The 27,822-nt window shown below is 40.9% G+C and overlaps 1 protein-coding gene across 2 annotated transcripts in view; it reads left to right on the top strand.

Annotated features, from left to right (window-relative positions):
* LOC133562944 (voltage-dependent calcium channel subunit alpha-2/delta-1) overlaps positions 1–27,822 on the top strand; it is a 311,591-nt gene that overhangs the window by 104,626 nt on the left and 179,143 nt on the right. For both annotated transcript variants that reach the window (XM_061916789.1, XM_061916788.1), the window contains exons 5-7: positions 2,851–2,886; positions 6,084–6,213; positions 24,654–24,785. In XM_061916789.1, coding sequence (XP_061772773.1) covers positions 2,851–2,886; positions 6,084–6,213; positions 24,654–24,785 — 298 coding nt within the window. The remainder of the gene's footprint in view (positions 1–2,850; positions 2,887–6,083; positions 6,214–24,653; positions 24,786–27,822) is intronic.

Raw genomic sequence — 27,822 nt, 5'->3', positions numbered from 1 at the left:
AATGCTGTCGAAGTGGAGGCACGTCCTGAAGAGACGGTCAGAAAGAAACTTGAAGATGGTCGGTAAAACATAATCAATGCAACATTTTGTCCAAAATACCATCATTACATGTTATGTAGACCACAATGGAATGTGTTAAATGAAGAAAAAAAAAATCATTGTATTTATTTTGACCCTTTAATGCACCTTTTGTATGAAAATTTACCTAAATAGACCCGCTAATCGGCAGTGCGCTTTATAATCCGAGGCGGCCTATGGTCCTTAACCCTTGCGTAATGTTCATATTGTTGTTAGCCACAATTGTGGGTCTGATGTACCCGTAGAAATGTGTGGCTTTTAATGCCTAACGATCAAAAACTTTCATGTTAAAATACTGAACAGATGTTTATTGGGATAGGATAAATGTGCGAGAAAATGAGAGCAGACAGTGTTGACGAACAACGCTGCAACCTTGTGTGGGAACCGCAGGTGTAGAAACACAAAAAAAAGAATCCCTGTGGGATACAGAAACTGGCAGAAAAAATTTCCCTGCAACGTTCATATTGTTGTTACTTGGCCAGCATTTGTGGGTCTGATGGACTTGTTGCATTTTGTGGCTTTTAATGCCTCACAAACACTTATGTTAAAATACTGAACAGATGTTTATTGGGATAGGGTAAATGTGCGAGAAAATGAGAGCACAGTGTTGACAAACAATGTTGCAACCTTGTGTGGGAACCGGTGTAGAAACACCAAAGAAGAATCCCTGTGGGATGCAGAAACTGGCAGAGCAATTTTCCGTGAAACGTTCATGTTATAGATACTCAGCCAGCGTTTGTGGGTCTGATGGACCCGTTGCATTGTGTGGCTTTTAATGCCTCACAATCAAACACTTTCATGTTAAAATACTGAACAGATGTTCGTTACGATAAGGTAAATGTGCGAGAAAATGAGAGCAGACAGTGTTGACAAACAATGTTGCAACCTTGTGTGGGAACCGGTGTAGAAACAGGTGTAGAAACACCAAAGAAGAATCCCTATGGGATGCAAAAACTGGCAGAGAAATTTTCCGTGCAACGTTCATATTGTTGTTATTCGGCCAGCGTTATGTGAGTCTGATTGACCCGTTGCATTTTGTGGCTTTTAATGCCTCACAATCAAACACTTGTGTGTTAAAATACTGAACAGATGTTTATTGGGAAGAGGTAAATTTAGGAAAATTTCTCTGCCAGTTTCTGCATCCCACAGGGATTTTTCTTTTGTGTTTCTACACCGGTTCCCACACAGGGTGGCAACATTGTTCGTCAACACTGTCCGCTCTCATTTTCTCGCACATTTACCTTGTCCCAAGAAACATCTGTTCAGTATTTTAACATATAAGTGTTTGATTGTGAGGCATTGAAAGCAGCAAAATGCAATGGGATTCTTCTTGTGTGCTTCTGCACCTGCGGTTCCCACACAAGGTTGCAACATTGTTCGTCAACACTGTCTGCTCTCATTTTCTCGCACATTTACCTTCTCCCAATAAACATCTGTTCAGTATTTTAACATTAAAGTGTTTGATTGTGAGGCATTGAAAGCAGCAAAATGCAATGGGATTCTTCTTTTGTGTTTCTGCACCTGCGGTTCCCACCCAAGGTTGCAACATTGTTTGTCAACACTGTCTGCTCTCATTTTCTCGCACAATTCCATCCATCCATTTTCTACCGCTTATTCCCTTTTTGGGGTCGCGGGGGAGCGCTGCCGCCTATCTCAGCTACAATCTGGCGGAAGGCGGGGTACACCCTGGACAAGTCGCTACCTTATCGCAGGGCCAACACAGATAGACAGACAACATTCACACTCACATTCACACACTAGGACCAATTTAGTGTTGCCAATCAACCTATCCCCAGGTGCATGTCTTTGGAAGTACGAGGAAGCCGGAGTACCCGGAGGGAACCTACGCATTCACGGGGAGAACATGCAAACTCCACACAGAAAGATCCCGAATCCTGGGATTGAACCCAGGACTGCAGGACCTTTGTATTGTGAGGCAGACGCACTAACCCCTCTGCCACCGTGAAGCCTCTCGCACATTTACTTTGTCCCAATAAACATGTGTTCAGTATTTTAACACAAACGTGTTTGATTGTGAGCCATTGAAAGCCACAAAACGCAATGGGATTCTCCTTTTGCGTTCTTGCACTTGAGGTTAACACACAAGGTTGCAACGTTGTTTGTAAACACTGTCTGCTCTCATTTTTTCGCACATTTGACCTTCTGATGTTCTGTGTACCTACACTCTGTCCTCCTCCTGTCCAGGCCTGCTGTGTGTGTGGTTCACAGAACATCAATTTCCACACGTCTATCACATCTTATATGTAATACAAATGTGTATGGGGGGTGTATGGTGTGTGTGGTCATTAAATATGTATTCTGATATATGTTATTTACATAAAATGAGCCAAAGTCAGTGAGTCTCAGTTTGAAAAATTTGTGAATTGTATCATTTTTCTTTTAATAGTGAAAACGGGTCCCACGGACCCGAACACCACCCAAGGGTTACAAATATGACAGTTTGGTTTGCATGGCTTATTCTACTGCACACACATTTTGCCTCAAGAGATAAAAGGACAAACAAGTCATCTATTTGGATCTATTTCATCATCTCAAGCGGTTTATTACAGCTGCTTCAAAGTGTGCCGTTTGCAGTGATTGCGGCTCCGTCAGTAAATGTTGCAGGTTATGACGCATTAGGGGTCCCGTGTGGTAACCCTCTCATTGTCACCTTGTAGCATTAAAATAACGAATGGCGTATAAGTCGGAATATAACGCTTTTCCCTGTCACATTATAGTTATGTTTCTGTTTGGTTATGTGCTTGTTTGCAGGATGATGACATTGCGTACTACAACTCAAAGGACAACGTAAGTGCTTATTTGTTTCCCTTCTGCCTCCACCGTATGGACAAAAGTACTGGGACACAGGAAACAGTTGTGATTTGCAATTTTACGGTGTTCACACTGCAAAAACTGAAATCTGAGTAAGATTGAATATCTGTAAATAAGGGTGATATTTGCTTATTTTCTGTCTGATAAGATCATTCTTCTCATTAAGCAGATTTTATGTTAGTCTTTTATTTGTTTTAAGGGTTTTGGTCCTAAATGATCTCAGTAAGATATTACAGCTTGTTGCTGAGATGTGATGTCCTATATTGAGTAAAACATGCTTGAAACTAGAATATCAAGTAGTTTTATACTTTTTTTAAAAGTATAAAACTACTTTTTTTCAAAATTAGTAATTTCTTACTTCAAGCATGAAAAAAATAATGATTGTGACACAAATGTGTCTAAAAAATCAGTTTCCATATGAGTTGGGAAATTGTGTTAGATGTAAGGGCGACTTGTCCAGGGTGTACCCCGCCTTCCGCCCGATTGTAGCTGAGATAGGCGCCAGCGCCCCCCGCGACCCCAAAAGGGAATAAGCGGTAGAAAATGGATGGATGGATGGATGTAAATATAAACGGAATACAATGATTTGGAAATCCTTTTCAACCCATATTCAATTGAACGCACTACAAAGACAAGATATTTGATGTTCAAACTCATAAACTATCTTTTTTTTGGCGAATAATAATCAACTTAAATGTCATGGCTGCAACATGTGCCAAAGTAGTTGGGAAAGGGCATGTTCACCACTGTGTTACATCACCTTTTCTTTTAACAACACTCAATAAACGTTTGGGAACTGAGGAAACTAATTGTTGAAGCTTTGAAAGTGGAATTCTTTCCCATTCTTGTTTTATGTAGAGCTTCAGTCGTTCAACAGTCCAGGGTCTCCGCTGTCGAATTTCTGCTAAAAACTGACTGCAGGCGGGCCAGGAAAGTACCGGCACTCTTATTTTACGAAGCCACGCTGTTGTAACACGTGCTGAATGTGGCTTGGCATTGTTTTGCTGAAATAAGCAGGGGCGTCCATGAAAAAGACAGCGCTTAGATTACAGCATATATTGTTCCAAAACCTGTATGTACCTCCTGTGCCTTCACAGATGTGTAAGTTACCCATGCCTTTGGCACTAATGCACCCCCATACCATCACAGATGCTGGCTTTTGAACTTTGCGTCGATAACAATCTGGATGGTTCGCTTCCTCTGGTCTGGATGACACAATGTCGAATATTTCCAAAAACAATTTGAAATGTGGACTCTTCAGACCACAAAACACATTTCCACTTTGCATCAGTCCATCTCGGTTCCAGAGAAGCCAGCGGCTTTTCTGGATGCTGTTGATAAATGGCTTTCACTTTGAATAGTAGAGCTTTAACTTGCACTTACAGATGTAGCAACGAACTGTATTTAGTGACATTGGTTTTCTGAAGTGTTTCTGAGCCCATGTGGTGATATCCTTTATATATTGAAGTCTGTTTTTGATACAGTGCCGTCTGAGGGATCGAAGGTCACGGTCATTCAATGTTGGTTTCCGGCCATGCCACTTACTTGGAGGGATTTCTCCAGATTCTCTGAACCTTTTGATGATGATATGGACCGTAGATGTTGAAATCCTTAATTTTTTTGCAATTGCACTTTGAGAAACGTTGTTCTTAAAGTGTTTGAGAATAATAATTACACAGTATTTTGAACATCTGTTTTGCTGAATCTTTTGCAATTTGTTCAATTAATAATGGAGAATATAAATAAGAATGCTGTTGCTGGAAAGCGGTGGATTGCAGCTGCCTTTAGCACCGAGACACAACCGGTGTTTCTTTGTTGTGAAGCTTTAACACAGAGCGGTCAAGCGAACATGTTTCTCTACGTCAACCAGCAAGTTTTGGGATGGGAAAATTTTGATATTAAAACAGCTCTTACCGGAGACTTCAGTGGATTATAGGACCTGCTCCTGTAGCTGTCAAAAAGGCATCTGTGATCTTGGCTCCTCCATGGGCTTCTCTTTGAGACACTGGCGTTCACCGCAGCCATCCGACTTTCAGGTATGACTTTAGAATCTCACTAAAACACTATTAAAACAATAAGCAGATAAGGGATTTTCCAGAATTAAACTAGTAAATGTGTCTAATTACATCTGAAACGCTACCACTGCCACCGCCCAGAGCCCTCGCTTTTTATTTCTTTTTTTTTTAGTGCCTCACTCTAACTTTCCTCATCCACGAATCTTTCATCCTCGCTTAAATTAATGGGGAAATTGTCGCTTTCTTGGTCCGAATCGCTCTAGCTGCTGGTGGCTATGATTATAAACAATGTGATGAGCCCTAAAACCCGTGACGTCAAGCGTACATCGTCTGCTACTTCCGGTAAAGGCAAGGCTTTTTTATTAGCGACCAAAAGTTGCGAACTTTATCGTCGATGTTCTCTGTTAAATCCTTTCAGCAAAAATATGGCAATTTCACGAAATGACCAAGTATGACACAGAATGGACCTGCTATCCCCGTTTAAATTAGAAAATATCATTTCAGTAGGCTTTTAAGATTCCCATTTCTAGCCACGACTGTTTTATCAAATGCACAATTGAGATTTGGGGCTTTGGATTGAGTCGATGACGAGGTGTGCACCAGTACTTGTGTCCATATGACTTCGGCTGTCAGTCAAGCAGATGTGTCACGTCCTCGCTTCCACATCCTCCATCTTTCCGACTCTTATGTTTCGCTTGGTTGCCTTAATGCTACATCTTTCGCCCAAGCCTCTCCTCCGAGGCTTTCTCCCTCCCCTTCTCCTCCTTGTTGTGCCGCCGATTTTATTTCCTCCCTCCTCCCCCTCGCTTTTTTTTTTTTGCAGGTGAAGGTTTCTGCCAGGTTTTTCCTCTAATTGACAGAAGAGATAGATGAGCAGCCTGCGCTGTTGCTTTATTGGGAAGCAAGTGTTCACACACCCCCTCCTCCTTTCTTCTCCTCACCTCTCGTCTCCATCCTGCATGCAGGCGTCCACATCTTATTGTGTCTTTCTCCATATATGGTCGCGCCCCATGCAGCCGCCATTGATGCAAAAACGCCCAAATAGGCCGTTACATAATGCAGAATGTCATTAAGTGGTTTACTAAGTCAGCTTTAAAAGCATCATTATTCCACATGCTTTTCAGCCAGCTTTATAGTTCTTGTTTCTTCCCTCCCAAGCTGGACGCCAACGAGACGGAGGGGCGGAAATACCGAATCCACCTGGACTTCACGGAGGACCCGTCCTTTAAGCGGCTGACGGACCACGGTCACACGGCGGTGCACATCCCCACCGACATCTACGACGGCTGTGAGTGCACGCCTAGTAACCATGGATACAGCTGACACATGAAACTCCATTAGAAGACGTCGCTCTGCGTTTGCACCTCTGCCAATTTTGCTTTTGGCTGAATGGGTTTGTTTAAAAAGGAAACGCTCGAATAAGGATTCAAACCGAGAGCCGCATCCAAATATGACAAGTTACAGTTTTAATTATTCATTTAACGATTTGTTTATTATTATTATTGAGATGTGTTTATTAAAACTGAAGACGGCCAATAATGGCTTTTTTGCCGATACCCGATATTGTCTAACTCTTAATTACCGATTCCGATATATACAGTCGCGGAATTAACACATTATCATCTGCTCGCTGGTTACTAAAAAAAACAACACACTTACCTTTCACTATTTGAGTAACCTTTGTTCTGCCATTTTCGTATTGGCGAGCGATCTCCGAATCCGGGAACATAACCTTCACGGATTTGTTATAGACATGCGCAAATGAGAACGGGATGTTGCCTCCAGCTATCAGCATAGCCATCTTTGTCTCAGCATAAGTTACACCATCGGGTCTCCATTTTGCGAGGTGGCCCATAATATTGTCTAACTCTTAATTACCGATTCCGATATATACAGTCGCGGAATTAACACATTATCATAACTAATTTTGTTGTGATGCCCCGCTGGATGCATTAAACAAGGTTTTCCAAAATAAATCAACTCAAGTTATGGAAAAAAATGCCATATTTATTATAAATGTCAAAAAGTGCATTTTGTTTTTTTTAAATATCCCTCAAATACAGCAGCTTGGAATTTGGGAAATGCTCTCCTTGAGAGAGCATGAGGAAGTTGAGGTGGGCGGGTTGTGTAATATATATATATATATATATATATATATGTATATATATATATATATTTATATATATATATATATATATATATATACATATATATATATATACATATATATATATATATATATATATATATATATATATATATATAGTGGGGCAAAAAAGTATTTAGTCAGCCACCGATTGTGCAAGTTCTCCCACTTAAAATGAGGACAGAGGTCTGTAATTTTCATCATAGGTACACTTCAACTGTGAGAGACGGAATGTGAAAGAAAAAAAAAACAGGAATTCACATTGTAGGAATTTTAAAGAACTTATTTGTAAATTATGGTGGAAAATAAGTATTTGGTCAACCATTCAAAGCTCTCACTGATGCAAGGAGGTTTTGGCTCAAAATCTCACGATACATGGCCCCATTCATTCTTTCCTTAACACGGATCAATCGTCCTGTCTCCTTAGCAGAAAAACAGCCCCAAAGCATGATGTTTCCACCCCCATGCTTCACAATAGGTATGGTGTTCTTGGGATGCAACTCAGTATTCTTCTTCCTCCAAACAAAACAAGTTGAGTTTTCACCAAAAAATTCTATTTTGGTTTCATCTGACCACATGACATTCTCCCAATCCTCTGCTGTATCATCCATGTATCCATTTTGGTATAAACTCAACTCGTCGTGTTTGGAGGAAGAAGAATACTGAGTTGCATCCCAAGAACACCTCACCTACTGTGAAGCATGGGGGTGGAAACATCATGCTTTGGGGCTGTTTTTCTGCTAAGGGGACAGGACGATTGATCCGTGTTAAGGAAAGAATGAATGGGGCCATGTATCGTGAGATTCTGAGCCAAAACCTCCTTCCATCAGTGAGAGCTTTGAATGGTTGACCAAATACTTACGTTCCACCATAATTTACAAATAAATTCTTTAAAATTCCTACAATATGAATTCCTGATTTTTTTTTCAAATTCTGTCTCTCACAGTTGAAGTGTACCTATGATGAAAATTACAGACCTGTGTCATCATTTTAAGTGGGAGAACTTGCACAATCGGTGGCTGACTAAATACTTGTTTGCCCCACTGTGTGTGTATATATATATATATATATACACACATACACATATATATATACACACACATATATATATATATATGTATACACACATATACACATATATACACATATACACACATATACACATATATACACATATACACACATATATACATATACACACATATATACACATATACATATATATATATATATATATATATATAAATATATACACACACCTTGTGGAATGAGATATTTACACGGAAAGATTCTGTCAATGTTCATTTACATACCTTAATTGTTTCCAAACGGTGACCGCACATGGCAGTAAAACAGCTGATCAAACAAAACAGAAGACGTTCTTATAGAATCAGAATCAGAAGCACTTTAATATTTCCCGACGTCATTCCGTATGACCGGACAAATCATGTGCTAACCAGCCACACATGCCTTCACGCAGAAGTGAGAGCGAGCATGCGAGGCCACCAGCAACTGCCGGCGCCGAGCAGCAGAACCATTGGGACAAGGTGGACCAGCAAAAATGTCACAGAATAATGTGGAACTACTGCCATGACAGGGAACATCCAAAAACTGCAAACCAGTTACCACTGTGTGCCAGGCCAGAAAGTCTGCATCCTCGCTCTGATCCACTGCCCTCGTCGCGAAGCCGAGACCCAAATCAGAGTTTCTCTCAGAAAATGTGTTAGTTAAGGTGGTGTCTCTCCGGCTGACAGACCGGGGAAGGGGGCGGGTGGGTGTAAGGATCGGTGTAACTCGGCCTGTCGCCATCACGTCTCCACCTCGTTGCTGCCACCACAGCCTGGGGGGCAATAGACTACAGACTGTGGTGAAGTAGGCCGGCTTCGTCGCATGAATAAGCCTAACTACTTTGGTTGCGTTTTCTGCTCCATTTGCTGAATGGCAATATACATCTTGATATTTTTTTCCATAAAGTGAACAAAAAAAAACAGTCATATTTACCTGATCCACTAAGTATGTCATTGTTATGCCACATGTTGACATATGTTCAACTCATCATGCTTAATTTATTACGGCATTTGTGAACCCTGTAGTTGATTTTTATTATGGAAAAGTTATATTTTTATCAACATGTGATAGCAGGGACCCTGCCATTCAAAACTAGGCTGCTACATTACTAACGATTAATGTAACTAGAAATGAAAAAAAAAGGACAATAGCAATAGGAGAAGACTATTCATCCCTGAACACCATGGGGTTCATGTAGGCTTTATGATGCACTTACATTATTATATCAACTATCAGAGACAGAAAATCTTTATTTAACATTATGTCCTTTTTTGCTGCTTTAACACAAAAAAAGGTAAAGTGAAATAACTTAGTTGTTAAGTGTAAGTCAATAATGCTCGTCTTTTTCTCAGACAGACAGGGCTTTGCTGTCCGTAACAAACACACACGCACACACCGCAAAATGAGCTAACGTTATGCTAAAAGTTGATTAGCCTTCACCTCAAAAGACTGCGAGCGAGCTGATCTGCTGCTTATATTTCTAGAACGTCAACGGGTTCATGGTGATGTTACTAGTAGTTGACTGGGAGGTGTTTATTATAATTTGGGGAGAGTCCGCTGCATTATGCTCACCTGCTAAACACCTTCCTGCTAACCTGCACCGTCTCTCCTCTCTGCCTGCCTCTGCCATGAGCACTGACTCCATTAGTTTTGAATACTTACTGCTGATTGGCTGTCACCGCTCTGAATACACACTGCTGATTGGCTGTTGCCGCTCTGTGTGTAACCAGTCAGATGATTGTGTGGGTGGGACAACGTTGGTGCTGCAGAGATGTACTAACATACAAACATACATACATACATACATATACATATATATATATATATATATTAGGGGTGTAACGGTACATGTATTTGTATTGAACCGTTTCGGTACACGGGGTAACGATTCGGTTTGGAGGTGTACCGAACGAGTTTCCACACGAACATATAAAGCAATAAGTTAAAGTCTTAACAAGCTGCTCCGCTCCGTTCTGCCTCCGTCTCCTACATAGCACCCTGCATTGTCCCACCCACATGACCATCTGATCGGTTACAACCATAACGGTAACAGCCAATCAGCAGCGCGTATTCAAAGCTGTAAAAAACAATCAGCAGTGCGTATTCATAGTGCATGTTGTCAGCGCTTCAGCGTCAAGCAGATAGGTGTTTAGCAGGTGAGCAGCGGACTCTCCCCAAATTATAATAAACACCTCCCATTTGACGTTCTAGAAACAAACTTCAGCTCAGCTCCCTCGCAGTCTTGGATTGAGGTGAAGGCTAATTAACTTTTAGCGTAACGTTAGCTCATTTTGCGGTGTGTGTGTTAGCTCATTTTGTGTGTGTATGCTAGTGATATAATAATGTAAGTGAATCATTAAGCCTAAATGAACTCCATGGTGTTCAGGAATGAATAGTCTCTCCTATTGCTATTGTACTATTTTTTCACCTAGAGTTACATTAATCATTAGTAATGTAGCAGCCTAGTGTTAAATGCCAGGGTCCCTGCTATCACATGTTGATAAAAATATATCATTTTCATAATAAAAAATCAACTAAAGGCTTCCCAAATGCTGTAATAAATTAAGCATGATGAGTTGAATTGAAACTGTTTAATGTTGCACTTTTTAGATATAAAAGAAAGAAAAGTTTTGTCATTTTATTTAATCTGAGCAACAACGTGAGGCAGTTTAACGTTGATTAACGTTGGCAGAATTATTATAGTGTTCCCAATGTTAAAAGGATAAAGCCATTGTTTACAAGTTTGGTAAATAACCAAAAATGTAATATTTTGTTGTTTTCTTACTCTACCGAAAATGAACCGAACAGTGACCTCTAAACCGAGGTACGTACCGAACCCAAATGTTTGTGTACCTTTACACCCCTAATATACACATTATATATATATATATATATATATATATATATATATATATATATATATATATATATATATATACATATATATATATATATATATATATATATATATATATATATATATATATATATATATATATATATATATATATATATATATATATATATATATATATACGGTTTCCCACACATTCATTTATTTGTGGCGGCCCGCCACAAAGAATTACGGCCACCACAAATAAAATAAAATAAAAATAAATAAATAAATAAATACAATTAATTACATTTTTTATTTATTTATTTTATTTATTTTAGGGGCTTCACGGTGGCAGAGGGGTTAGTGCGCCTCACAATACGAAGTTCCTGCAGTCCAGGGTTCAAATCCAGGCTCGGGATCTTTCTGTGTGGAGTTTGCATGTTCTCCCCGTGAATGCGTGGGTTCCCTCCGGGTGCTCCGGCTTCCTCCCACTTCCAAAGACATGCACCTGGGGATAGGTTGATTGGCAAAACTAAATTGGCCCTAGTGTTTGAATGTGAGTGTGAATGTTGTCTGTCTATCTGTGTTGGCCCTGCGATGAGGTGGCGACTCGTCCAGGGTGTACCCCGCCTTCCGCCCGATTGTAGCTGAGATAGGCGCCAGCGCCCCCCCGCGACCCCAAAAGGGAATAAGCGGTAGAAAATGGATGGATTTATTTATTTATTTTTCGGCATTTGACTCGCTCGACCGCTGATAAAAGCAATGGGACTCTGTGTGCGAATGGAGCTTGTAGTTACATAATATATAAATATGTAAATATACATAAATATGTAAATACATATGTACATAAAGTGTTGGAATTATATTCCAACTCTGCGTTCTTCTTGGTCATCGCCGCCGCCGCCACCACCGCTGCTGCCAACCACCCCCCCACACCACCACAAATATAGATGCCTGACCTGTGGGAAACACTGTGTGTGTGTGTATATACATATATATATCCATTTTCTACCGCTTATTCCCTCAATCTCCTGATGATTGAGGGAACCCCTCATGAAACAGTTCTGTAGAGACGAAGTAGTCTTGTGATTTTTCCCACACATACATATTGCGCTCTACCACGGTATCGAGCACTATTCTCTGGATAATCCAATCGATATATATATATATATACACACATTTTATAATTTTGTAGTCAGAATGTCATACATCAACATTTTCTAATTGTTTCACTGAACTGCAAGTCATTAATTTATTCAAAGCTTGGTCACAGTAAATACATTAAGAATGAAGTGCACATTTTTGTCTTCCAATATAAATATTTCGAGTTGAACTGAATAACAAACATATTTCTTTAACAGGGTCATTCCCTGCTTAACTTAGAACCAGAATAAATTCAGTGTGCAGCTTTATGACAGAGCAGGTCTCCAACTTCCATCACTATGACAACTACTCTGACATGTTTGTTGCACTAATATGACTTGGCAACATTTCAATTGTTTATGAAAGAGATGATTGTATTTATAATATGTTGTGTAATTTGTCATTGAATAAAAGCATCACACACGTTAATACCTCATTAAAAGTGGAATAAATGACACAAATTAATAGTTTGAAGCCACCTACCTCTCTTCTCTTTGCGAAGGGTGCAAACTGGATGTGTGATATCGTCACTGAATGACCAGGTGTGCTGGACCTCGGACCAAAACACACTCAAATATTCTTCTTATTGTATTGTCACTTTTTATACACTTACTTGAGTTATCTGTTGCACTGACACGAAGCGTGCTCGCTCGCTGCGTGTCGGCGACTGTGGCGAAACTGCCAAGTCAAAACTGGCGTGTGACGTCATTATTTATATATTTCTTTTACAGGGCGCACCAAACCGGGAACAACAAAACAAAACAATTGGTTCTGTTGGCCACTTATTTAATAAAAATAAAAAATAAATGACAAAGTGCGTCCCTTGACAGCTCAATACGCGTACTTTCGTTTCTAAATACGGGACGATTTTTTTTTTAGTCGAGGCACGTTTGGCAACCCTATTTAAGTATAAACGCCATCCTCACGTTCATGTTTCGCTTTAAGATGGTGTTTTAAACACAATGTGCATATTTTAGTCGCTGCAATACTCGCTAATCACCTTGGTTTTATCTAAAGTTCCGCCGAGGTTTGTTTTGAAGGGAAAGTAACTATAGCCGGCGTGTGACGTCATCGCTTCCTGTGCAGGTGGAAACATTAAGCGTTAAATAGGGTTGCCAAACGTACCTGGACCAATAAATCGCCCGGTATTTACAAACGAAAGTACGCCTTTCATATTGGACGCACTTTGTCCAGTATTTTTTGTTAAATAAGTGGCCAACAGAGCCGATTATTTTGTTTTCATGTTCCTGGGTTGGTGCACCCTGCAAAATCCATCCATCCATCCATACATCTTCTTCCGCTTATCCGAGGTCGGGTCGCGGGGGCAGCAGCCTAAGTAGGGAAACCCAGACTTCCCTCTCCCTAGCAACTTCGTTTAGCTTTTCCTGGGGGATCCCGAGGCGTTCCCAGGCCAGCCGGGAGAAAAAGTCTTCCCCTTCAAAATAAAAATAAATAAATGTTGTCATATTAGTGAAAAAAGTATGTCACTTTTTTTTGTCATAGTGATGGAAGTGGGAGACCTGCTCTATCATAAAGCTGCACACTGAATTTATTTGTTATTTTAGGTTAAGCAAGACATACCACTTTTAAGGAAATCTGTTTATTTTAATTCAGTTCATGAAGAAATATTTATATTTAAGACAAAAATGTACACTTACTGCTTACTTTATTTACTGTCACCAGGCTTGGAGCAAAACCACGACTTGCAGTTCAGTAAAATATTTCGAAAACGTTGTTGTATGACATTCTGACTACAACATTGCATTTTTGTGCAAATATTAAGGTATTTTTATAAATAATTTAATTAATGCTATAAACTAACATGTATATGATATGTATGTGTATATGAAAACAGAGAGGCTATATCATCCCTACGAGCACCATTGATTGTCAAACACGGACACTAGCTGTGGCAAATCTTTTCACTGCATTTGACCCATCAGCCTTGATCACCCCCTGGGAGGTGAGGGGAGCAGTGAGCAGCAGCGGTGGCCACGCCCGGGAATCGTTTTTGGAGATTTAAGCCCCAATTCCAACCTTTGATGACCTACCAATCTTAGGGCGGACTCTATCCACACTTACATGTATGTATAATGAGTGTGTATTTATATATATATATATATATATATATATATATATATATATACATATATATATATATATATATATATATATATATATATATATGTATATATATGTATGTATATATATATATTATATATATATATATATATATATATACATATATATATATACATTTATATATATGTATGTATCATGTGTATATATATATGTATATGAACCCTGTTTCGATATGAGTTTGTAAATTGTGTTAGATGTAAATATAAACAGAATACAATGATCTGCAAATCCTTTTCAACCCATATTCAATTGAATGCACTACAAAGACAAGATATTTGGTGTTCAAACTCATAAACTTATTTTTTTGTTGTTGCAAATAATAATTAACTTAGAATTTCATGGCTACAACGCGTGCCAAAGTAGTTGGGAAAGGGCATGTTCACCTCTGTGTTACATCACCTTTTCTTTTAACAACACTCAGTACACATTTTGGAACTGAGGAAACTAATTGTTGAAGCTATAAAAGTGGATTTCTTTACCATTCTTCTTTTATGTAGAGCTTCAGTCGTTCAACAGTCCGGGGTCTCCGCTGTCGTATTTTACGCTTCATAATGCGCCATACGTTTTCCTGGCCCGCCTGGACTGCAGGCGGGCCAGGAAAGTACCCGCACTCTTTTACTATGAAGCCACGCTGTTCTAACACGTGGCTTGGCATTGTTTTGCTGAAATAAGCAGGGGCGTCCATGGTAACGTTGCTTGGATGACAACTTATGTTGCTCCAAAACCTCTATGGACCATTCAGCATTAACGGTGCCTTCACAGATGTGTAAGTTACCCATGCCTTGGACACTAATGCACCCCCATACCATCACAGATGCTGGCTTTTGAACTGTGTGCCTATAACAATCAGAATGGTTATTCTCCTCTTTGTTCCGGAGAACACCACATCCACAGTTTCCAAATATAATTTGAAATGTGGACCCGTCAGACCACAGAAAAAGTTCCACTTTGCATCAGTCCATCTTAGATGAGCTGGGGCCCAGCGAAGCCGGCAGCGTTACTGGGTGTTGTTGATAAATGGGTTTGGCTTTGCATAGTAGAGTTTTAACTTGCAATTAAAGATGTAGTGACCCACTGTAGTTACTGACAGTGGTTTTATATGAAGTGTTTCTGAGCCCATGTGGTGATATCCTTTACACACTGATGTAGGTTTTTGATGCAGTGCCGCCTGAGGGACCAAAGGTCCATATAATATCATCACTTACGTGCAGTGATTTCTCCAGATTCTCTGAACCTTTTGATGGTTTTACGGACCGTAGATGGTAAAATCCCTAAATTCCTTGCAATAGCTCGTTGAGAAATGTTGTTTTAAAACTGTTCGACAATTTGCTTACAAAGTGGTGACCCTCACCCCATCCTTGTTTGTGAATTACTTAGCATTTCATGGAAGCTGCTTTTATACCCAATCATGGCACCCACCTGTTCCCAATTAGCCTGCACACCTGTGGGATGTTCCATATAAGTGTTTATATGAGCATTCCTCAACTTAATCAGTATTTATTGCCACCTTTCTCAACTTCTTTGTCACGTGTTGCTGGCATCAAATTCTAAAGTTAATGATTATTTGCAAAAAAAAAAAAATGTTTATCAGTTTTAACATCAAATATGTTGTCTTTGCAAATCCTTGTATTCCGTTTATATTTACGTATATTACAATTTTTATATATTTATATACGTATATATATATATATATATATATATATATATATATATATATATATATATATATGTATATATATATATATATATATATATATATATATATATATATATATATATATATATATATATATATATATATATATATATATATATATATATATATATATATATATATATATATACATACATATACACACACATGTTTAACGGCAGAAATTATATAAACTTTAACACTAAAAATAAGCATGTTAGACATCAAGTCTATTTTTCCCGTCTGTTACGTCCTCAAAACAAAAATGACGCACATCTACGGTGGCCGAGGAAGGTCACGACAAATGCAAACGCCACAGGACAATGTCATTAAATACAACACAACAGCTTTGATCGCAAAAGCCACAAGAAATACAAACGACACATTAAAAAAATGTATTGTTATATGTGAATGTATATTTGTATACATAAATACATACATCTGTCAAATGTTACATTTCTTTTTAATCAGATTAATTATATTTTGGAATCATCATCATGATTAATCCCAGGTGATTAATTCCTTGCATGATAACACATTTATGGAAGAAAGACCCCAATATTTGTGCACAAATGCATCTTTATCAGAACGTTTTTAAATGTTTAAATGTCATTTATTTGCACACAAATTTGTACTTTAACAACTATATCTAAAGTTTATATAGAATAATATTTGCAGGTTAATTTGAGAAAACATGACTGAATAACAATATTTTACAAGACAACTCTCTTGCATATATTTTCAGTACAACTGAGATTGTAAATGTGATATCAAACAGCATATTGATATTTCTAGAGCTTATTTATAATATATATGGTGGCCATGCCTTAGTTCTAAAGAATATATCAGCCGTTTGAACGTTTAATGTTTCGCTGGCTCGGTGCGAGTGTTGACTTTTTTTTTTTTATTCCTCCCCCACTCGAGAGTTGATTCGTCTGTTATTAGTTTGTTGGTTTAACGGGGTCACGGGGAGCAGGATTCACTCGGCAAGCACGCCCGTGTATCATCACTTAATCATCACGCGGTGATATTTGCACTTTGCAAGGTCCACAATTAATTTTGTTTGAATGTCAGCGTGCGGAAATGCAAAGTGGCGGAAGGTTGCAGCGTCAGGAAGCTGATTTAGGATAGAAGAGAAAAGGCTCAACTTTATTTATTTTTTTAAATTTATTTTTATATATATTTTTTTTAATTATTGGATGTGGATTCAAAAAGTCCACAAAATAAAAAGGTAAAACAAGAAATCAAATAACTAAACAGAGTTTTACGGTGAACCGGTACTCGCATAGCACTGCGATAATAATCAATCATATTCGGTACTATACCGGCACTAAAATAGTACCGGTGTTACACCAGGGAATGATTTCACGTCCTCGCGTCGTGACATTGCTGGTTTTACGTGCAGAGGAGCGTGTTCGGCAGCGCGCAACACAGAGTACTCACAAACATAAACAATATGTAGACAGAAAATGAAGAACGGACGCATTTTGACGTAAAAACTAAACATAAAGGTGAAGTTATAACACTGACACACCCTCAGGAAAGGAGCAGCTAACATCCATTCGCAGTCGGCAGTGTTTTAGTTACTTCGAAATAAAGTAAGTTTCTTACAAGTACCATTATCACTGCAGGACGAGGAATAGCTAAACATGCTTCACTACACACCGTAGGAGGATACAATAGCTCACTTCTAACAGCAAGCCAGCACCCCTGAATGGAAACAAATGCCATGGGTGGATCTACACCTGACATCCACTGTAATGATACCAAGTACAATAGCGTATCGAGCTGATACGCTATTGTACTTGGTATTATACTTGGTACTAAAAGACAAGTTATCTAGTATGTTTACTATTTTATTTAATAACTAAATTGCAATAAAAAACATATGTTTCATGTACCCTAAGATTTTAGTTAAAATAAAGCCGATAATGTCATTTTTGTGGTCCCCTTTATTAAGAAAAGTATCGAAAAGTATCAAAATACATTTTTGTACCGGTACCAAACTATTCGGAACAACCTTAACGAAGATCAGGGATTCTAATAATGTACCCTACGATTTTTTTTTTAAATAAAGCCGAGAATGCCATTTTTGTGGTCCCCTTTATTAAGAAAAGTATCGAAAAGTGTCAAAATACATTTTGGTACCGGTACCAAACCGATCGGAACAACCCTAGTGAAGATCAGGGATTCTCATAACGTACCCTACGATTTTTGTTAAAATAAAGCCGAGAATGCCATTTTTGTGGTCCCCTTTATCAAGAAAAATATTGAAAAGTATCAAAAGTATCATAATACATTTTGGTACCGGTACCAAACCTATCGGGACAACCCTAGGGAAGATCAGGGATTTTCAAACTGTGTTACGGGTACCACTAATGGTAAACCAAAGAATCCCTTAAATAAATATAAAAGTTTTATTTCCCACATCCAAACACAGTGTGACTGTTCAAAATGCATGTAATGTTAAAATATAGATGCTAAATAAAACTGCTGTATACCCCTCTTACGCACCACATTTAGCCTTTAAAAAAATATATATTTTAAATTGCATTTTTTGTGTTAATACAAGGATATACAATATAAAATTAATAAGCACATGTGAGCAAAAATAGTTACCATATTTTTCGGACTTAAAATCCTTTCATTTTCTCGAAAATCGGCAGTGCCCCTTATAACGCCGAATGTACGGAATAATTGTGGTTGCGCTTACCGACCTCGACGCTATTTGTACGTGGTGGAATGAATGAATGAATTAATGTGACCAGTATATGGCAGTCATACATAATATATATGTGTGGACTGCAAGATGACGCCAGTAAACAACACCAAAACTTTAAATGTTCCATTGAGAATGTACAAATGTACTTGGTATCGGATCAATACCTAAATGTGTGGTATCATCCAAAACTAATGTAAAGTATCAAACAAGAGAAGAATAAAGAATTATTATATTTAACAGAAGTGTAGATAGAACATTTTGAAAGAAGTAAATGAACAAGTGGATTTATAATATTCTTTTTTTACAGTTTGTCCCTCATAGTGTAGACAAAATAATAGGTAGATAAATAACACAATATATTACCGCATATGTCAGCAGACTAATTAGGAGCCTTTGTTTGTTTACTTACTACAAAAAAAAAAAATTGTCTAGTGTTTTCACAATTTCATTTAAGGATTAAATTGCAATAAGAAACATATGTTTAATGTATACAAATATTCCATCCATCCATCCATCCATCCATTTTCTACCTCTTATTCCCTTTTTTGGGGTTGCGGGGGGCGCTGGCGCTTATCTCAGCTACAATCGGGCGGAAGGCGGGGTACACCCTGGACAAGTCGCCAGCTCATCGCAGGTACACAAATATATTTTTTTGTTAAAATATAGCCAATAATGCCATTTAAAAAGTATCAAAATACATTTTGGTACCTGTCACGGCACAAAAAGGTTGGTATCGGCAACCTTTTTGCCGTACCCTTAAAAAATCCCTTTAAAATTCAAACTGGACTATGCTGCATACTTTCTGGGCTATTGAGCGTGTCAGTATTTAGCCCCCCCCCAAATTTTGGAAAATATTCATATTTTATACATAAGTTAGCCACAATAGGCTGTAAGCCGCAAAAAAAAAAAAAAAAAAGGTATTTAAACAATTTTAAATATTTATTTATCCACGCTAATTGTTTCCAAACAGTGCCTGTAACACAGCAGTAAAACGGCTGATCAAACAAAACAGAAGTCATCCTCTCGGGACTCCAAAGTGACGTTTTGGTGAATTTACAAAACCGAAACAATTAAAAAAAAATGCCATTATAAGCTACCAATACGAACACAAAAACTTAGTGAGCCTGTTTGCATATTGGCTAATGCCAACGAAGCTAGCTTGATCACATTACGATAGCACATGCAAAAATGCATGAAAACAATCCTACTTACATCACATGTGGGATATTTTTAATAAGTAAGATTTATTTAAGTCGTCCATCCGTCCATTTTCTTCCGCTTATCCGAGGTCGGGTCGCGGGGGCAGCAGCCAAAGCAGAGAAGCGCAGACTTCTCTCTCCCCAGCCACTTCTTCCAGCTCCTTCCGGGGGATCCCGAGGCGTTCCCAGGCCAGCCCGGAGACAGAGATAGTCTTCCCAACGTGTCCTGGGTTTTCCCCGTGGCCTCCTGCCGGTTGGACGTGCCCTATATACCTCCCTAGGGAGGCGTTCGGGTGGCATCCTGAGCAGATGCCCGAACCACCTCATCTGGCTCCTCTCGATTTGAGGAGCCAGTTGTCTTCATTTTTAAACTTTCCTGAGGGAACTCTCCTGAAGGAATCAATAAAGTACCATCAATCTATGTTGTAAAACTTACATATGTTGTTAGGCGTGAAAAATACAGAATCCTTAAGAGCAACAACTGGATTTTTTTTGTTTAGTCCCCTTTATTTAGAACAGTATCAAAATACATTTTGGTACCAGTACCAAAATATTGGTATCCGGAAAATCTTCCCAGAGACAGGAACCGACTTAACAAAGCAACTAAGAAAGCCAACTCTGTCCTAAGCTGCCCACTCCCAATGTCCGGACCGCGCCGATGAGCCAGAATCCGTCCAGGAAGACCGACTCCAGTGTGGTAGAGAGTAACCACGACCATGGCCAAAAGGCTCCCCCGAGGCAAATCCAAAGTCCACCAAAAAGCAGTACTGTCCTGAAGCGTACCGGACCAACCAAAAGGCAGAAACCAAATGAAAAAGCGAGGGGGACATCAAGAACACAAAAGAAGGACACACCAGAGCACACTGGGAGATGTGATGTGTCAGCATTCACAGAAAATGGACGGTAGAACTACCAAAACCTGACCCGTCTGGCCCCAAGGTTACCAACTCACCTATTCTACAGACCTCAGACTAAGAAGGTAAGCAGCTGAGAGGTGGAGGCACCTACGTCTTGTCAGACTTTTTGTTTGGGGAAACTTCAGCATTTGTTTGTTCGCTTGCCTTTGAACCCCGCCTGGCTTTGTTTTTTTCTGTGTGGGTTCTGTGACATATCCTGGTTATATTCTGGGCTGGCTGCCACAGTTCCTCACACTCTCAAATATGTTGGGTATTGCTTTCAAGAAATGGATTCCAGGGTCGCTGGAATCCATCCAACACCAAAACCGATCCGCTTGAGATTAAACTCTACGAACGACTACCAACGGTGTCTGCAGTTTATACATATTTTGGAGAAAATGTAAAAAATTGCAATAACATCCTGAAAGTATTTGTGAGAAACACTGTGACGAAATGAGAGCTGAGCCAGAAGGCATAGCTCTCGGTCTACCGAGGTACCTACATTCCTACTTTCACCTATGGTCATGAAATGTGGGTCATGACCGAAAGAATAAGATCGCGGCCGAAATGAGTTTTCCCAGAAGGGTTGCTGGCATCTCCCTTAGGGATAGGGTGAAAAAGTTCAGTCACCCGAGAGAGACTCGGAGTAGAGCCACTGCTCCTTCGCTTGGAAAGGAGCCAGCTTAGGTGGTACGGGCATCTCGTGCGGATGCCTCACGAGCGTTTCCCAGGGAGGTCCTCGTTGCACGTCCCACTGGGAAAAGACCCCGCGGCAGGCCAAGGACCAGATGGGGGGATTACATCTCCTCTCTGGCCTGGGATCGCTTCGGGATCCCCTAGGAGGAAGTTGCTAATGTTGCTCTGGAGAGGGAAGTCTGGGGGTCTCTGCTGGAACTGTTGTCCCCGCGACCCGATTCCGGATAAGCGGTTGAAGACGGATGGATTGATGAAAGTATTTGTGCGATGTTTAGCAATGGCCTGTAAAAGTCAGGTTTCTACGTGAGTTAGTATTTACTAGGGGTGTAACGGTACATGTATTTGTATTGAACCGTTTCGGTACGGGGATTTCGGTTCGGTTCGGAGGTATACCAAACAAGTTTCCACACGGACATATTAAGTAGCACGTTGTGTAAACAATGCAGAGCGAGGCACAACACAGGGCATTCTAGCAGCGACAGGGCTACGAAAACATGTAAAAGCCAGAGCTGGGAGACCCTCCTGCCTCGTTAGGATCTCCCGTTTGGGAACACTTTGGCTGCACGATACAATAACGGAGGACGGAGCTTCGCCAACATTGTTCAGCAGCTGCTTCTGACAACACATCAAACACGCTAACCCGTTCAAGCAGCCTGTCTTCGGCGAGTCAGACAGGGCTAAAGCAATAACAAATGTTTTTATAGCAGCAGATTTAATACCGCTTTGCATTGAAAACTAGATTTTGACCCTCTTCTATGGTGGAAGAACAATGAGCCCATGTATCTTTTTACTGCCAAATTAGCCAGGCTCGGGGGGAGTTAATCTAAGGTTGGGTTGACTTGAAACTGTTTAATTTTGCACTTTCTATATGTAGAAGAAACGTTTTGTCATTTTATGTTATCTAAACAACTTGAGGCAGTTTAATGTTGATGAACGTGGACCCCGACTTAAACAAGTTGAAAAACTTATTGGGGTGTTACCATTTAGTGGTCAATTGTACGGAATATGTACTGTACTGTGCAATCTACTAATACAAGTCTAAATCAATCAATCAAAAAAAGCACTTTATATCGAAAAATGTTGTTAAGAAACCAATTCTGAGCCTGATCTTATTTTGTTTTTATTTTATATATGTTGACCACATTAACCCTGGCAATGGACCCTGTGTGTATATGTATGTTATGTTACAAGTGGAGGACGAAAAAATAGCTAAACAGGCTTCACGACACACCGTAGCTCACTGCCGTCACAATGTAAACAAACACCATGGGGGATCTATACCTGACATCCACTGTAATGATACTAAGTACAGGAGCGTATCTAGTCGATACTACTATGACTACAATTCATACTATGTTTGTTAACTCAGGAAATACGTCCCTGGACTTTGAATATGACCAATGTATGATCCTGTCAATACTTGGTATCAGATCAATAGCTAAATGTGTGGTATCATTCAAAATTAATGTAAAGTATCAAAGAAGGGAAGAATAAGTGATTAGTACATAATTTTAACTGAAATGTAGACAGAACATGTTAAGTCCGAAAACCCGGGGTGGACTGCCTGTGCATCGTTTGGGGACATTTCTGCGCTACTGACCTGTCTCCGCTCGGGATGGTCTCCTGCTGGCCCCACTATGATGTTAGATCCACTATGGACTGGGCTCTTACTATTATGTTAGATCCACTATGGACTGAATTCTCACTATTATGTTAGATCCACTATGGACTGGACTCTCACTATTATGTTAGATCCACTATGGACTGGACTTTCACAATATTTTGCTAGACCCACTCGACATCCATTGCATCCGGTCTCCCCTGGTGGGGAGGGGGTCACCCACATCTTAGGCCCCCTACAAGACTTCTGATAGTCATTCACATTGACATCCCACTGGGTTGTTAGTTTTTCCTTGCCCTTCTGTGCAATCTGAACCGGAGGATGTCGTTGTGGCTTGTGCAGCCCTTTGAGACACTTGTGATTTAAGGCTATATAAATAAACACTGATTGATTGATTTATTTAAAATAAGCAGACATTACCAGTAGATGATCAAGTAGACTAATAATATTTTTTTACAGATTGTCCCTCATAATGTTGATGAAGTAATAGGTAGATAAATGACACAATATGTTACTGCATACGTCAGAAGACTAATTAGGAGCCTTTGTTTGTTTACTACTAAAAGACACGTTTATTTTTTTGATAAAATAAAGCCAATAATGCAATTTTTTGTGGTCCCCCTTATTTAGAAATGTATTTAAATACATTTTGGTAACGGTACCAGTACTAAAATTTTGTTATCGAGACAACCCTAGCCCCTTTACTACCAAATAATGCCAATCGAATTTTAGCATGTTTTTGCGTATCTGTGTGTGTGAATGTTGTGTGTCTATCTGTGTTGGTCCTGCAATGAGGTGGCGACTTGTCCAGGATGTGAAATGAAGTGAATTATATTTATATAGCGCTTTTTCTCTAGTGACTCAAAGCGCTTTACATAGTGACACCCAATATCTAAGTTACATTCAAACCAGTGTGGGTGGCACTGGAAGCAGGTGGGTAAAGTGTCTTGCCCAAGGACACAACGGCAGTGACTAGGTTGGCAGATGCGAGAATTGAACCCTCAAGTTGCTGGCACGGCCACTCTACCAACCGAGCTAAACCGCCCCCGTGTACTCTGCCTTCCGCCCGAATGCAGCTGAGATAGGCTCCAGCCCCCCGCCCCCCGCAACCCCTTAAAAGGAAGAAGCGGTAGAAAATGGACGGATGGATGTAAAAGGCAGAATTTGTCTTCAACTTCTTCCATTGCTTACTGTGCATCAGACCCGATGAAGAGTCATGCGAGGCGAGGCGTTCGAATACGAGGGAACATTGCACGGGCTAAAAGAAGTGCGGAGTGAGGAGCTGATCCAGTTTGGGGCGGCGAGTGTGGCGTCCCCATCCATCATGGCGGGTCTTGGGTGGCTGTCAAAGTGCTGTGTCATTGCATCCATAATGCCTGTTGCCTCTCACCGCACACACCATAAATCAAACGTGGGTGTGCACACTGGAAGTGATCGGGTCTTTCAAAGAAAAGTAAACAGGTCCATATTTGCAATACGAGCACGTTTGTTCTTTTTCTGCGAGTCTTTCAACTGAGTTTTTTTTTTTTTTTTCTTTTGCTTGTGTTTGTCTGCCTGGCATTTTAGCCACCATCGTGCTGAACGAGCTAAACTGGACCGAGGCGCTGGAGGACGTGTTCAAAAGAAACAGAGAAGATGACCCCACGCTACTCTGGCAGGTGTTCGGCAGCGCGACCGGTCTGGCTCGCTATTATCCAGGTGAGCATGAAAGAAATATCAAATATCAAAAGGTGGGTACTATTTTTAGCATGTTCAGAGAGTATCATACATATACACATACACGTAAACACACTGAAAAGAAAATCATCGGGCATTGCAATTGTCCAGTTGGGGAAAGGATCTAGTGCAGGGGTGTCAAACTCATTTAAGCTCAGGGGCCGGTGGAGAAAAATCTATCCCCATGTGGGCTGGACTGGTAAAATCATGGCATGACAACTTAAAACCTAGAAAATTCCCACTGAAATTTTGATGGGCCCGCTACCTCTGGCAGGGGGCCGCTAGAAACTGCTATACTTTGTAGATGTTGCCAAGTGTCCTAAACCGTTAGTTTGAGGTGTAACTCTACAAAATGAGCCACAGAGCAGGCCTAAAACGTTAGCATGCTTTTATGAAAATGCTAACATTTAGCATGTGTGCTCACGTTAGAATTCTAACACTTAGCATGATTCATGTATCAAGTTATATGACTGTGGCAATAGAGAGAAAAGTGTAAAATTAGATGGAAAAAGTTAGCATGCTTAAGCAAGCTTGCTAGCATGCTTAAGTTTGCATGCTAACATTTAACAAGTGCTACATACCAAGTTATTTGACTCTGGGGTAAACAGTTGCAAAACTAGCTTAAATTTAGCATGCTGAGTCAATTTAAGATTTCATTGTTTTGTTTTGTTTTACTTTGGCCCAAAATAGAACATGCACATTCTGAAAATGTACATATCACAAATCATCAATCCATCCATCCATCTTCTTCCCCTCATCTGAGGTTGGGTCGCGGGGGCGGCAGCCTAAGTAGGGAAGCTCGGACTTGCCTCTCCCCAGCCACTTTGTCCTCCCTGGGGATGCCGAGGCGTTCCCAGGCCAGCCGGGACACATAGTCTTCCCAACGTGTCCTGGGTATCCCCATGGCCTCCTACCGGTCGGACGTGCCCTGGCCTTTGGGTGGCATCCTGACCAGATGCCCGAACCACCTCATCTGGCTCCTCTCCATGTGGAGGAGTAGCAGGTTTACTTTGAGCTTCTACCCAGATGGCAGAGTTTCTCACCCTATTTTTAAGGGAGAAACTCATTGCCCGGCGGAGTAAACTCATTCCGGCCGCTTGCACCTGTGATCTTGGCCTTTCGGTCATAACCCAAAGCTCATAACCATAGGTGAGGATGGGAACGTAGATCAACCGGTAAATTGAGAGCTTTGCTCTCCGGCTCAGCTCCTTCTTCACCACAACGGATCGATCCAGCGTCTGCATTACTGAAGACGCCGCACCGATCCGCCTGTCGATCTCACAATCCACTCTTTACTCACTCGTGAACAAGACTCCGAGGTACTTGAACTCCTCCACTTGGGGCAAGAGCTCCCCCCAACCTGGAGATGGCACTCCACCCTTTCCCGGGCGACAACCATGGACTCGGACTTCGAGGTGCGGATTCTAATCCCAGTAGTGTGTGTGGTGACGATCTTGTGAATTGGGCCCCAGAATTTGGGTCTACGCCCCTGTCCACCTTCCACAGAACATCATGCATCTTCAAGATGTATTCTTTGCGGCCTTGTTACTACTGATCACTTACTGTTACCATTGCTTCTAATCGTTGTCGTCTGCGATCACTCGAAACGAGTATGATTGTCCTCCTGTTGGTGGGACTGCCTTCAGGAGAACACCTGTAGGTGGAGTCTTTTCAAGTGGGGAGACTGGTACACTGACAGCCACCACACTGTCCTTGGCAAAGAGAAAGCCAGGGTCAAATGGCATGGAAACCAATACAATTGGGGCCGCATAGCTCGGTTGGTAGTGTGGCCGTGCCAGCAACTTGAGGGTTGCAGGTTCGATTCCCGCTTGTGCCATCATAGTTACTGCCGTTGTGTCCTTGGGCAAGACACTTTACCCACCTGCTCCCAGTGCCACCCACACTGGTTTAAATGTAACTTAGATATTGGGTGTCACTATGTAAAGCGCTTTGAGTCACTTGAGGAAAGCGCTATATAAATATAATTCACAATTCACAATTGGGGGCCAATCTTTGCTGCCGCCTTCTACCGCCTTTGTGACCGTCGTGGAGCTTCTATGCAACCATCACCCGCCCACTCTGCCGTTGAGGTCTTTTTTGACGAGGGCGACGCGCAGACTCCAACGCCACTTTTTCGCCGTGGGGAGCTGTATCCGTTGGCAAGGGAAACCCACGACGACCGGCCACTCCTTACAGCGGCCACAGCTCCGGTTTGTCGGAAAACTGCCTATGGTGCGCCTACCAGCACTTGCTCTTCTCTCAGGGTGTGCTCCCCAAGCCTTTTGTCTTCCCAGACTAACCCACAAGGCAGCAGGGCAGTGGTCGGATGATGCCAGGGGGTGTCCACAAAGTGGGATCGCTGCAGCTCCGAGATCCCCTGCCACGTTTGCCTTGGGCCGCGGGGCCCTAGTTACCATGTGTGGCCACGTGGAGGCCTGACAGGAGTCTTGGTGAAGGAAAGGCTGTGTACAGCCAGGAGAAGACTGACGCACATTGCTGCTTCTCCGTTCAACGCAAGGGCTAGCCAGTGGCAGTGTCTGTAAGCAAGAGTTTAGCAAGCAGGTGGGAAGTAGACATGCAACCTATCCTGTAACTACTGCACTAGACGCATCGTCGGCGATTACTCAAAACAAGTTTGATTGTCCTGTTGGTGGGATTGCCTTCAGGAGATCGCCTATACGTGGAATCTTTTATAGTGGGGAGACTGGTGCACAGACAGCCACCACACTGTCCTAGGCAAAGAGAAAGCCAGTGTCCAATGGCATGGAGATCAAGACAATTGGGGGCCCATCTTTGCTACAGCCTTCCTCCGCCTTTGTGACCGTTGTGGAGCTTCTATGCAACCATCATCCGCCCACTGCGCCGTTGAGGTCTTTTTCAACAAGGGAGATGCGCAGACTCCAAAGTCACTTCTTCGCCACAGGCACCTCCTCACTGCTGCAGGAGGCTGCCGGAGCTCCGGTCTGTCGGAGAACCGCCTATGATGCACCTATGGTGCGCCACTTGCTTTTCTCTCAGG

Source organism: Nerophis ophidion, linkage group LG12 (assembly GCF_033978795.1).
Source record: "Nerophis ophidion isolate RoL-2023_Sa linkage group LG12, RoL_Noph_v1.0, whole genome shotgun sequence".
Taxonomy (NCBI): Eukaryota; Metazoa; Chordata; class Actinopteri; order Syngnathiformes; family Syngnathidae; genus Nerophis; species Nerophis ophidion.
This window is presented reverse-complemented; position numbering and strand designations above follow the sequence as displayed.